The sequence below is a fragment of the Sipha flava genome, unplaced genomic scaffold (genome assembly GCF_003268045.1).
Source record: "Sipha flava isolate LNK unplaced genomic scaffold, YSA_version1 108_pilon_pilon, whole genome shotgun sequence".
Taxonomy (NCBI): Eukaryota; Metazoa; Arthropoda; class Insecta; order Hemiptera; family Aphididae; genus Sipha; species Sipha flava.
The window spans coordinates 241,277-255,708 of NW_020271725.1; the positions used below are offsets into that span (position 1 = coordinate 241,277).

A 14,432-nucleotide genomic window follows, 5' to 3' on the forward strand; every position below is an offset into this window, starting at 1 on the left:
TGATTGATTAATGTATTTGGCACTCTATGCATACACTAAACAATAATTTTGTTTTTTACATCATGCATTATCAACTTTTATCTTATTATTTAATTATTTAATTATTAGTATTATCTTAAAATAAAATAAATAGTTCACTTTTTATTTTCTTATATATTTTTCCTGATTTCTTATTAATATTTTTATATTATTCCATATTGCAATTAATTTTAGGTCTAATTCACATAAATTGCAAATTAATCTATAGTTCATTGTTTAAAAAAAAAAATTTAAATATAATTTTGTATTTTTTAGGGTGCTAAAAATACAGTAATAATTCCACAAGGTGGAAGTGAAACATGTCATTTTTGTAACAACCGTGTTTATTTAATGGAACGGTTAAGCGCAGAAGGAAGATTTTTCCATCGTGGTTGCTTCCGTTGTGAATATTGTCTTACAACCCTGAGATTGGGTAATTACATGTATGACCGAGAAGGTAAATTTGACAATCGTTTTTATTGTTCTCAACATTTTGGAATGTCTGGAACACAACAAATGAGATCTCGAAGAAAACTTGAGCAAAAGACTGAACCAGATTTAGGGATCAAACCTTTCATTTTGGATAAAACAGTAGAAAAAGTATGTTAATTATTATTTGTCAATTTATTGTTAATATATATTTCATTCATTTTTTAATAGACAAAAGCATCAATGGAGTCATTAGATCGGGGTGAAACACCTGAACGTGTAGAATTCGAAAATTTAGATATAGAAGAAGATTTAGCTCAAAGTGAAATGGATGAAGATGAATGGACTGACCGTAATTTTGGTGCTTCAGCTAATGAAATGCTCTCTTCTGATGAATTATCTGAATTTAGGTTAGTAAATTAATTTTTTTAGAACTACATTATTACATGCACTTTTTATTTATTTGTTAGTGATAGTGAAAGTGATGAGAATCAAAATCCTGAATTAAATATTGATAATCAAGAACAAAAGCCACTGCCAAATAATATTAAAAATGACAATTTATCTAATATTAACATAGAAGATGATGGCTTGAGTTCACAAAATGAATCCGATGAGTCACAGGATCGTTTCAGTTATAAAGAATTTGATAGTGGTGGTAATTTGACTAAATATTTATATTTCTACACAATTATTTATGATATATTTTATTAATTAAAGATCAAAGTTAAAAACTTTTGAATGTGTTTTAGATGATGAAAGTGACACTGCAACTGAAGGAGAAGAAGAAATTAAAGCACGGGAAATCAGAAAACAGGAAGTTTGTTTACGTATTCCTAATATATCAGCAGCTACTACAGATACTGGATCTGATACAGAGGTGATATGTTTTGCTCCATCCATATTTTTAGAACATAATAAATCTTTGATTTGTACAAATGGTGCTAGTTCAATATCAAATGAAACCAATAATAGTACTATTGATATATCTCTGAGTGTACCTGTTCCAGATAATTGTAGCATCAATAGTAATTTTAAAAGTACCGATATTAATGTGGTTAATACTATTTTACCGTATTCTATAGAAAAGTATAATTTTCTATCAAATTATGATGATGAAAATGATATAAATAATGCATCTTTATCTGTGAATTCTAATAATCTTCATAACGGAATCATTTTTCCAAACATTGAATGTGTACAAAAACTAGAAAATGATGAAAGCCCAATTTCTAAGTGTACAAAAACAGATAATATAAATTGTATTAATGAATCGATGGCAAGAGTTAGTAATTTAAGAAAGAAGAACATATGTTTCAGTGATAATAAACATTCTCATATATTTAATGATATAGAAAATAATGAGACTTCATCAGACTACTTACCAAATAAAACTGAAAAAGAATTAAATCAGCCAAAATTGAAAGATTTTATTGAAGATAATAGAACTATACAGTTAAATAATTATACAAATGGTTCTGATTTATCAGAAAAAACTGTTGTTTCTAAAAGTTTTAATAACCCAAATAAATTAAATATAGTTACTACAGAACCTTTTCCAAAATATACACCAACAGTTGAGAAGGCTATTAAAAAATATGAAAATAAACAACCTAAAAAAGAATGTATTGTTATGTAAATCTTAATATACTATTTTTTAACTACTTGCATTATATTTAATGTATAAATAAATATTACAATTTAAGCTAGCAAACATAGTACAGAATGTTCACAGATATACATGATAAGCCTTTCTCTGATGTTTCAAATAATGGGATTTACAAATCAGGTAAAAACAATGGGAATTTTGTGTTTCTTTTGATTTCTTTGTGTTTTAGTAATTGTATTAAAGCTTTGTATTTAATATTATATTATGTCATTTATATCTTATGACTATTGTGAATTTAACTAATATATTACACATATTTATGTTCTTCAGATCTTAAAAGAAGATGAACTAACAAACTATCTATTCAGTTCAATTTTTAATATAAATGAATTGAGCAATAACAGGAAATATACCCGAATATATATTTCAACATGTGTTCTTATTTGTTTTTCAATTAGCTGTTTGAATTTTTAATGTTATGGAGAAAGGCTTGTTTTTGTTATTTGTCTTTTACAAAATTATATATATATATATATATATATATATATATATATATATATCATTGTTTATTAATACTGGATGATTTTTCGTATAAGTATATTAATCATACATGTGTGTATTCGTAATAATAACATATATTTTTATAATTTAGAACCACATATATTTGTATATTTGGGGGATCATGATTTTTTTTTTTCCAATAGGTCTAATAACTAATTATATCTAATAAATACAACAAAGAAATAGAAAACATCAAGGTCATAGAATTTTGTTTACATTTATCAATAAATATATGTACAAATATATATGTTAAATATTTTTAAGAAGTTTTATATTATCCATAATTTTATAATTATATAACAAAGATTATATTGTTATGAATTTAAGTATTGTTTTCGACTGTCTTATTTTTATTAAGGTTTAAGTTCAGATTTTTATAACTCATAAGAATAAAATTAATCCAAGTGATATTAATTCAAAAGTAAATAATTCAATATATTTTGTAAATTCTCATTTACTTATACAAATATTAATTAAATATTCCTCCTTAAGATTTCATAAAACTTCTTAATTATATTTTATGTATAATGTAAATAATTTAAGATCATTTTATCTATAAATAATTTATTATACTAATGATAATTTTATTGTTGTGCATGCAATATTTTTAAAATTTTCCATAATTTACCCAACAATATAATATATATGATTACATCCAACCATTTTTTCTTCAACTTTTTACTATAATAAATATTATTCAAATAATTTGGAAATTGAAAATTAAATTATCACCTATATATTTATCTTCTGTACACAATAATAATTATATTTTTAACTGTATTTAAAATAATTTTTTTTTCAGATTGCAACTGATTATTATTCAACAAGTTCAGGTAATAATTCTGCGACAGAAATATCTACAGATTCTGAATTTGAACGGGATGATAAAACACCAACAAAACACAGTATTCCAAATATAATCGTTAGTGAAAGCATTCAATCAAAACGTGTTGTTGAAGAAACAAAAGTAGATCCTTTAGTACCAGAAAATCCAAAAATAGCAGAAATTTTAAATAGAGCCCAAAATCGTCCTAATTTTATTCCATTTGCTAACCCTGGTTATGAGCTTAATCGAACACAATCTACTGAAGGTATTGCTACTAAACGTTCATTAGAGCTGAAAAAATTGTACTTGTTGGCTGGTAATGGCAATGGAATGGCTGTAAAAAAATCTGGCTCTTCTACAACTTTAGATACAAAATTCAAAAGCTTTGTTGATCAAATATCAGAGTATCAAAAAAAATTAAACCCAGCTCCTATAACCAATCCCACAGTACAAACATTTTCACAAAATGTAAATCCTATTGTTAATAAAAATGAAAAAAAATCAAAAGAACTATCAGAAACTAATGAGTTTCAACATGTTTGTTTAAAACACTCTGAAGATAATGGCTGTAATGAGAACAACGAAAATAATCATAAAATAATAGAAGTTAATAATGCTCATAATCAAGTAAATGATATTGAATCACGTCCTCGTAGTCCAGTACACGAAACTTCTATAATTGTACCAGAATTTCATCGTTCCCAAAGTATAAATAAAATAGAATCTGATTCTTTATCAACAGATACTTCAATAGATACAGAAAATGATTTGGAAATTCCTAATGTATTATCTGATGAAAATGATATTCCCATAGAAAACCATAATTTACCAAAATTGGAAATCCATAATTCTCGAGGTGAACTTATGAATGATGCAGAACAAAAGGAACAGCTTACTGAATCAGAATGTATGCAAAAGTACGCAGATAATGGATTTAATAAAATTATTACTGTTCCAAGTCCGATTAATGATAAAAATGTTAGAAATGGTGAAGTATTAAAACATGTTTCTACTACTGCTGATTTATTTATGAATGATATTTCAAAAACTAATAGTGATGAAATAGTTCATCCAGATTCTCATATTCATGTTGATCATAGACCTGATTGTAATAATGATGAAGATCATACTGTTGAAGGACAGACTGAAACTGAACTTTCTGATTGGGCTAGAGATGATGATGTTGGAGTATCTGAAGCATGGGATGATTTTGTACCTGTACCAATAAAATCATTAACTTATAGAAAACATCAGAGGCCCAAATCAAAACGTAAACCTCGAAATTCTCCAAAAAAAAGACCTAATGAAGATTTAGATGAGTATGGTCATATATGTGGAAAAATTGACAGTGAAAATATTGAGTTTATGGATACCATAAGTGACAACGATTCTAATGAACATGTTGCTGCATTAAATCAAACATTGATTCACAATACTGGCTATGTAGAATTTGTAACTAATCCTCAAATGGATGATGAACTAAAAACCCCTGTAGTTGAAACTTTGAATGCTATTTATAATTTGTCAGTTGATAAGGATGATAATGATACTACAACAACAAGTGATCTAGTCACAGTAATGGATTTTAAAGATAATATAAATAATGTTGAAGATGATATTTTGACTCCAATTGTTGATGTAGACACAAATAAAACATATCAGGAGTATGTAACACGTTTGCAAGAGAAAATTACTCCATTTAACAACATAAAAGATACCATTGATATACGTAAAATGAAAAAGAATAGTAAAGGAGAAAAACTAGAAATCAATGATTCAAAAGAAAGAAATATAAATGAACAAAATTCTACCATATTTAAGCTTCAACAAATAACTCAGGAAAGAATGAAAGAAAAAAATTTAATTCATGATATGGTTATGAGTAAAATACCAAGTAAATTACCAAATGAAAGAAAACAACGCCGTAACAGAAGCTCTCCTTTTTCTCCAGAGTCTAATTCAGAAAATTTTGAATTTACAAAACCATTATCAATTAATCAATATAATACAGATTCAAAAATTCGCCCTTCATCTCTTCTTATTCCCATTAAAAGTCCTTTGAGTGAACGAAAAACCAATTCCACTAAACAAATTTCCTCTTCAGAAGCATTTTCTTTACCAGATATTAGAAAAGCATTATTTGATGAAAAGACCCCAACATCAAGTATTGCTGAAATATTGAAATCCACTGAAGAAATACGTGAAAATGCTAGGGCCAGAGCTAGACTAAAGAGTGATTCTGAACTAGGTATAAGTCCTGAAGATAAAATTAGACAACTCAGAGAAAAATTAGAACGAAGAAGAGCAGTAAAAAGTGAATGTGATGGACTTTCAATACTGTCTAAAAGTAAAAGTTGCCAATCGATTGATGAATTTAATTTTGATATAGCCTTGGTGAGTTAAACTTATAATTTATTAGTGTAATTAGTAAATTATATATTTATATATACTATTATATACTAATATATATTTTAATTTCCATCAAATATAGTGTGACACACCTAAAAGAAATGATCAAATGAAAAATGATCGCCCAGAAAGGAAACGAAGTATTACACAAACGGTCATGGCTGCTTTTTTTCAAAAGAAAACACCCTCATCAAGTAAAATACGTTCTCCTAGTCAACAAACATCTCCATCGAAGTTTAAGTTTCTAATAAGTGGCAAAACAAAAGAAAAATCTCAGGTATTTGTTTGTTAATAATAAAATGTAATAATTTATCACCCATACATATTATATTGGTATAAATATTAATTTATGGTAGAAATTCCCAAACATTTTATAAATGCAATGAAAAAATGAAAATGTCGATATCCTATTTAAATATTGTCTGGCAAAACTATATAATTGAATGTAAACTATTGATACAAATCATATACTCTAAACTGTATTGTAAACAATTTTTAGTAATTATAATGCTTATTTTTTTTTTTTTAAATATCCTCAAATTATGTTATTTTTTTGTGACACCTAAATGTCTTAACTTTTAATAAATGTTCATCTTTGACCAATTTTTATTAATACTCAACACAAATTTTTAGGTTTAGTTTAAAGTAATATAGAAATTGAATATTTTGCTAAAAATTAACAGGCATTACAAAATGTCTAAAAAATATACAGACTTGGTTCCCAAACTACGGGTCACAACTCAAATGTGGATAACAATAGACATTTAGGTGTCACAAAAAAATTTCAAAATAATACGAGGGCTGACAATAAAGTAAGGTCTCCAACGCTGCAACTTCGCCGGATCACGCGCTAGGCGAAATCTGGCAACACCGCCGTGTTCCTTGGTTCCCCCACTACCACTTTGCTGCTGGGTGAGGCTTCCCCGACCGCTCAGTCTTGGCTGAGCAGCCGTCAACGATGGAGGTACCCTTCGCGTCAGCGTCCAAGTGCGAATTGCGTTCTGTAATACGTTTTTTGAGTGCGAAAAAGGTGACACCTATTGAAATCCATCGTCAACTAGTTGAAGTTTACGGGGAAGAGTGTATGGACATAAAAAACGTGCGTAAGTGGAGCCGCGAGTTCAATTCCGGGCGCACTAATGTTCACGACGAGGAGAGAAGTGGCCGACCGTCGGTCTCGGATGCGATTGTTCAAGCAGTGGAGGCAGAAATGCTCAAAAACCGCCGTGCGACAATTAGGGACTTGGAAGAGAAGCTTGGAGGAGTGTGTAGCAGCGAAACAATCCGTCATATCCTTGTGAACAAATTGCAGTATCACAAAGTTTCTGCCCGATGGGTGCCGAAACAGCTGACCGAAGACCACATGAAGCGGCGCGTGGAATGTGCGACCAAAGTTTAACCTCGTATAATTTGAGGATATTAAAAAAAAAAAAAAATAAGCAATATAATTACTAAAAATTATTTACCATACAGTTTAGAGTATATGATGTGTATCAATATTTTTATATAGTTTTATCAGAAAAGATTTAAATAGGATACCAACATTTTCAAATTTTTAAATAAATTCATGTGAATGGAGTATAAAGTTATATGATTCTGAAAAAAATGTCTTGTTTGGCAACGAAAATCCGGTTATATGTTGCAATAGCTTCTTTCTAACTATTTAGTTATGGTTCTTAAAGAGATGCAGTGATGTATTGGAGGGTATACGGGGGTATACAGCGTATACCTAATACACTATTTTTATCTATGGCGTATAGCTTGTAATTTGACAAATAACTACATAATACCTTGACTAACCTAACTTGTGGTTACATTTATGACGTGACTTGGTATTGGATTTATTATTATTTTATTTTATTTTTTTTTTAATGAAAAATTCAAATTTGTTATCATTGAATAACAGGTTTCTGTTATCAAACGATCATAATTAAAGATGTGTAGTTTATGAGTGAGTTTTTTGGTTCCTACCATATGATAGTTACTATATAAAATAAGTAAAATAAGACGTATACCCTTGATTTATTTTAGCAATACATCACTGAAGAGATGTAACACAAATTTTAAAAATATTTATACAGCAGTAATTTAATTAATAATTACTAATTCAATTGATTTTAAAATCGAGAATACTGAAACTTACGCAAGTCATCAAATAATTTTGTTAATTTTTGAATTTTTGAATTTTTATTTTATATAGGAGATTCAATAATTTATAGAAAGCCATGAAATGTATTACATTTTAATTTTAACTTATTGCCCTTTATGTGATAATAATTAATTTCCAAAATTAAAATTGCAAAATTGTGATTTGACTATAACTTTTGTATATATATATAGTATATGTGTGGGTGTATATTATATAGCTATAATACTTTATTTTTATTTAACTATAACTGTTTAAATAGATTAAGTCTTAACCCTATTTTTAGAAATAATTTTGGATAGGTTTAAAAAATGTATTTCACTAAAAATAAATATTTAAAAGTTTATAGTTAAAAAACAAACAAGGATAATTTTTTTTTTATTCAATTATTGACAGTTGATTTTAAATTTTAGAATAAAATCATTAATTTTATATTTATTTAATAATAATTATAGTTAAAAAAATATACAATTTGATTACTAATAATTCATTTTACCTTTTAAATTTCAGTCTGCAGATAATGTTGCTATTTTCATTGGAGATTATGTATGTTCTCTAAGAATAATTTTTTATTTAATTGTTTTACTAAATGATTTGTAGAACAATTTGTCTAGTTTTAGTTATTAAAAACCACGTATGATAGATAGTAGTCACAATACACATAATAGTTAATATTGCTTATTTTTTAATTCATTTGATTATTTACTCATATAGTTTTTGTGGACATTTAGTATTTATTTTTATTTTCCATGAGCTTACTCAACAATTGTAGTATTAAATTAACATAATTTAAGTTTTCTATTTGTTAAAGAATAATTGATCCATTTTTGTTAAGTAATAAACATTTTTACTTTTAACTTTTTAATTTCTAGGATAAAAAATTAATTCCAGCGGTTGGAGACAAGCCTGTAAAATATAAATCAAATAGCGAATCAGAAATCAGACGACGCTTAATAGATTCATTGGCTCCACCTATACCACCATTACCATCGTGTTATAATATTATTGATCCTCAATCATTAGGTATTTAAATACATACTATTTATAATATAAATCATATTTATATGTCATAACATAAATCTGACATGAAAAAACAAGGGATACTCTGGTCTATTTTGTATGTTTTTAAGTATATATGTACATTTTTGAATAGTTATTACCGATGATGAAGTCAAAAACAATAAAGTTAATGATGATCTTAGTATTCTAAGTGCAGATGGTAAAATGTCCAAGGCTGAAATTAAAATTGCTAGACAGTCACAATACAAAAGGTTTGTGATGAAAATAATTTCAAATGTTTATTTATTATTATCTTAAATTATTAAAAGGTTACGTATTGCGCAAGAAATTCAAAGAAAATTAGAAGAATTAGATGTTAAACTAAAAACTTTAGAAGCTGAAGGTGTTGAAGTTGAAAAGAAGCTAAGAGGAGAAGGTAATATTTTTATTTTTTTTTATTTCTTCCTTAGTTGCATATTTTGTGCATTGGAAGTTAATTTAATAATTGTATTATTTTATATTTATGATATTTTAACTCACTTTTTGGCTATAAAAAATATATTTTTCTTAGAGATGGTTAATTTTTGATTTTATAGGAAATGAAGAAAATGAAGATGAACCATCACTTTTGCATACTTATTGTGAATTGATGAGTGAAGTGAATCGATTAAGAAGAGAAGAACGTGAATTAGGATTACAAGCACAAGAGTTAGAAATAGAAGATAATCTTGCAAGATGTGAAACAACAGTTAATAACAATGGTAATTATGAATAATTTTATTTATTAAATAGTAATTAACGTTTTTTAAAAATGCAATGATGTATTTTAACTCTTCGTTTTAAAAACATTTTGATCTCATATCGTTTTATAAAATTACAGAGTTTGGCTCTGATATCAATTGTTTGGTCAGAAATCGCCGTACAAACCATGTTCTTATAAAATTATTTCCCATATATGTCTTTATAGTCTTCTACTTCTTCACATCTCCTTAATTATTTAATACTATACTAACTATTATAGTTGGTTATATACAACTAATTATAACTAACTAGGAAAAAGTAATTAATATTCATTTTATATTAATTAATCAAAAAAATTTAAGTATTCCTTCTTGGAATACACTTACTAAAATAATAAAAAAAACATTAATTAAAATTAATGATATATTGTAGATCAATTATTTTTGTATAATAAAATTATAACTAATAATTTAGAAGTATTAATTTTTGACTAATATTTTAATAACATTTTTAACTAATTTAAAAATAGTAATAATAATAAATTAAATCCTTTTGTAGTATTGTGTTTTGAAATAATGAAAGTTACCAATTTTATAAGACCTTTTTTAATATTTTTATACAGTCAATTAATTTTTTTTAATATTTTGGTTTTGTATTTTATTTTAAATGTAACAGTTTTATTATATTTATAATTATGTAGGTATATAATTTAGATTTAAAAAGTAAAAGAACTTTTAGAAAAAAAAGCATTATTTTCAATCTACTATTTATCAATTAATTAAATTTGATCTTATATGGTACTTTAAATAAGTTATTATTAGAGCCTGGATTTATATTCATTTAAAAAGTGTCAAATATGATGCAAATATGCAATTATATACATTATTTACTTAATAAAATGTGTTTTTAAAAAAAAAAACCACACTTTTATACTAAATAAAATTCTAAATTTACCAAAAACCAAAAAAATGGTTATATCCACTGTTTCATATTTTAAATCATTTAAATCAATCTAAAACTTTTAGGAAATTTAAAAATGAGAATACAAATAAAAAAGAAAAACTAAAAATAAATATTTTAGATAATTTGAAATTACCTACTCTCAAAATCTAATAGAAAACTTAAAAAAATACAAATCTTTTAAAATAACATTTTTGAAACTTTAAATATTTTAAACATTAATAATATAAATTTAAATTAAAATATTAAAATAGGTTCTATTAACAATTTTCATAACAGTGAATAATAATATATTTTTCCATATTTTCTGATGTCATTGAAGTTCTTTTTTCAATTTTAATTGACTTATACGTACTAAAAGACCTTTCTACATCCACCGAAGTTATCGGTGCAAACTTCACACATGAACACATAGAAGGAATTACATTTGGAGGCATGATACTGTTTTTTTTCCCTGACAAAATTGTTGTTATCTGCTTTGTAGTTTGGAATCAAACATTTTTTTCAATTAAATACTTTTTCCATTGCCAAAATAACATTATTTACTTTTGGAGTAGAAACATATAAATTTAAACTAGAATGTTCCAAATTTTTTATATTTTTAACTAGTATAAAAAAATGAGATTGAATAAATGTAAGGTCACTTTTAACAGATTCTTGTTCTTCTACAGTTGTATCTTCTAATTTCTGTAAAATTATTTTAAGATCATCAAAATAGTCTGTACTTATATAATAATTAGTGGCTTCAATCCATGCCCCTCATCTTCTTAGTACTGGTTCTGGCGGCAAAGGCACACTGGGCATTATTTTTTTGTAGTATATATCTACTCTCTGAGATGCTTTAAGAAAAACTTTTTAAATTACTAACCAAAGTATTTACATTGGGGTACATTTCTCTAACTTTTTCTACTAGATGCTGGATCATGTGAGTAAGATATTAAATGTGTATAATATATATAATATACGTTTAGTGTTTTACCAGTTTTAATCATATATGGTACTGCATCGGAGCAAAAAAGTAATACTTTTTCATCATTCCCACCCCTCTATGAGGCTACAATATTCTCAGGCTGTCATTTAATGTATATTGTATATTGTGTGTGATTACAAAATTTACTGTAAATTAAAATATTTAATTTATTAAAAACCCATTAAATTTTCATGATTTATGCATTTATGAACAAATATGCAATAACCCTCAAAATATGCAAAATATGCAATATAAAATTTGATGTTTAAATTTGGTGTGATATGAATTATGGGTATTTTAAACCTCCATAGACGTGCATACGCTTAGCGCAAACATGCAAATGCATATAAATCTGGGCTCTATAGTTATTATACCTACTCCATAGTTCTAGAATATTGAGATAAATATAATTAAATATATATAAAAATCGATAACATTTTATCATTTTTAAAAAATAAAATATTTAATGTTAACATGTAATTGGAAAAAAAAATTGCTGTTTTATTTTAATTTAATAACACATGAATGTATGTTTATGTGATATTTATCAAAATATTTTATTTAAGATAACTAATACCATTTATTAGTTCTTACGATATTTAATTATTATTATTGATAATTTTTAATTGTACATTACCATTTTATTGTGTATTTGTTAGTTGGTAATATATATTGCTAGGTCCTAAATTATTGAAAATATACCATATTTAAATTAATAACTAACTTTATAATCTACTTATTAACGTCTTAAAATTTAACATAATTATTGTTGTATCTATTAAACTGTTTTATTTATTATAAATTATATATTAACCAATGGTTAAGAAAAAAATGCAGTTGACACAATTTTAAATTATTTCGTAGTTAATTTAAATGTTTATAAATACTATAATATAGGAATTATCTTTTAATTTTATGTAACATTTTATGTTGGATAATATTGGACAACTCCATATTTGGAACACCGTTTTAAACAATATTTTCATTAATAAATGTTGATTATTCAGAAATGAATTAGATATTCTAAGAATTTAATTTGATGTCATTATAGGAAAAAAAATATGTAGTATTAAATGTTTGTATGTGTTTAGTTTAATAATTGTTATTTACTATCATTAGTTGTAAACACATATGTCAGTTATTTTTTCTTCAAATAATGGTATGGTGGCATGTATGTACTATAAGATAGTGTAAATACTTGTTATAAAAATCTATTAAACATGGTTCTGATCCTTAAAAAATACGTGGTAACCAACAAACCAAACAACTTAAATACACAACGCTATAGTCATCAAACCATCAACATGGTAAGCCTACTTCATTTTCTTGTAAACATAATTCAAACTGTAGAATTATGATTTTTATTTTCAATCATTATCCCTAAATAATATATAATACAAGGAAAAGTTCAAGCATATATCTTTAATATTTTTTTTTTATGTATGTAAGTTTATACTATAGTATATTATGATTATCAACTCATATAATTAATATTTATAATTTTTGAATAATTAAGTAGATATCGGGTGTATACATTAAAATTCATATATATATATGTATATTTGGGTTTATTTCTTGATTATCAGATGAAATAGTTTTTTTTTTGTATTTGAAATTTCTCTGGTAAATTTTTGATAGCAGCTAGAATAGGTTAATACATATCAATTATGTTATTTAAAAATACCCCAATAAATAATAGTTCTTTATTATTACATAGATATAGTATTTTATTTGATATACTATTTTATGCTATAAGTCTTGTGATCAAAAGTCATTTTTATAGTTTCTATTTTTATATAATAAAAATGTAATTATTAAAATTAATTACATTTTTAAAAAAACTTGACAAATATTTTAAATATAAATTTTAGTTTTATATTTTCTTACTTTTATATTATACATAAACTAATAAATAATATAAATTTGTTAGCTAACTATTGAAAACATTATTATGTAACAATTTTGCGTTTTATTTTTAAACCAATTTGATAATTATTATCAAATAATTTATTATTTTTATTGAATATTTGAATTATACCTATTTTTATTAATATTTAAATTGTTTTTATTCAGTAGCCTATTAAATTTAATAATAATTTTTTTTTTCACAGATGAATGGAATAATATATCAACTACTCATTAGTTATAAGCTATTAAATATAATGTTTACAAGTTATATATTATGCATTCTTAGATAAAACATCGAAAAATCCTTTAACTAACAGGAACGTTTAGCTCACTTATTATTTAAGTCTGTTTATGGAACAAATAATCGTATTTTATTTATTTTTTATACTTGTTTTTTCTTCTTTTGTTTGTACTGTAAGTAAGCTAAAGTGTGATAGTTTTATTTTAATCAACGAGTCAAAGTTTTAACTCAATAATGGTACTTCTTAAGTAATAAAATCCTAAGCCAAAGCTAACAATTTGATACAATTCATTAAAATTTAATTTTGTATAATCTGTGATATAATGTTTAGATTTATGACTCAATTGGGCCTTATATATTTTAATATAATATATTATAAAAATAATGATCATTTTTTTTTTTTTTTAACATAGCCTGTTACTACTTATCTTTTTATTTTTAAAGTTCATATTATATTCTTTTATTATTTTTAAGTATAATAAATATTTTATAAATCCTGATGTACACTATTAATAATAATATTTTTATTTTATTACAAATTAGTTTTATAAAAATCAAAAATTTATAGTATAAACATTTATATTTATATTAAAATCAAGCAATAATATAGTATTT

The 14,432-nt window shown here is 24.8% G+C and overlaps 1 protein-coding gene across 5 annotated transcripts in view; it reads left to right on the forward strand.

The window, feature by feature from the left end:
• The window catches only part of LOC112686580 (F-actin-monooxygenase Mical), a 34,030-nt gene extending 19,798 nt beyond the window's left edge, over positions 1–14,232 (forward strand). For 2 of the 5 annotated variants that reach the window (XM_025558972.1, XM_025558949.1), the window contains exons 17-28: positions 295–618; positions 679–857; positions 918–1,105; positions 1,200–1,327; positions 3,420–5,837; positions 5,935–6,129; positions 8,509–8,544; positions 8,871–9,021; positions 9,152–9,269; positions 9,327–9,433; positions 9,594–9,758; positions 9,878–10,035. In XM_025558972.1, coding sequence (XP_025414757.1) covers positions 295–618; positions 679–857; positions 918–1,105; positions 1,200–1,327; positions 3,420–5,837; positions 5,935–6,129; positions 8,509–8,544; positions 8,871–9,021; positions 9,152–9,269; positions 9,327–9,433; positions 9,594–9,758; positions 9,878–9,990 — 4,122 coding nt within the window. In that variant the 3' untranslated portion in view covers positions 9,991–10,035. Of the gene's footprint in view, positions 1–294; positions 619–678; positions 858–917; positions 1,106–1,199; positions 1,328–3,419; positions 5,838–5,934; positions 6,130–8,508; positions 8,545–8,870; positions 9,022–9,151; positions 9,270–9,326; positions 9,434–9,593; positions 9,759–9,877; positions 10,037–13,779 lie in introns of those variants that run through there. The other 3 variants (XM_025558940.1, XM_025558964.1, XM_025558956.1) reach the window with 3 other exon arrangements.
• Positions 14,233–14,432: the final 200 nt, after the last annotated feature.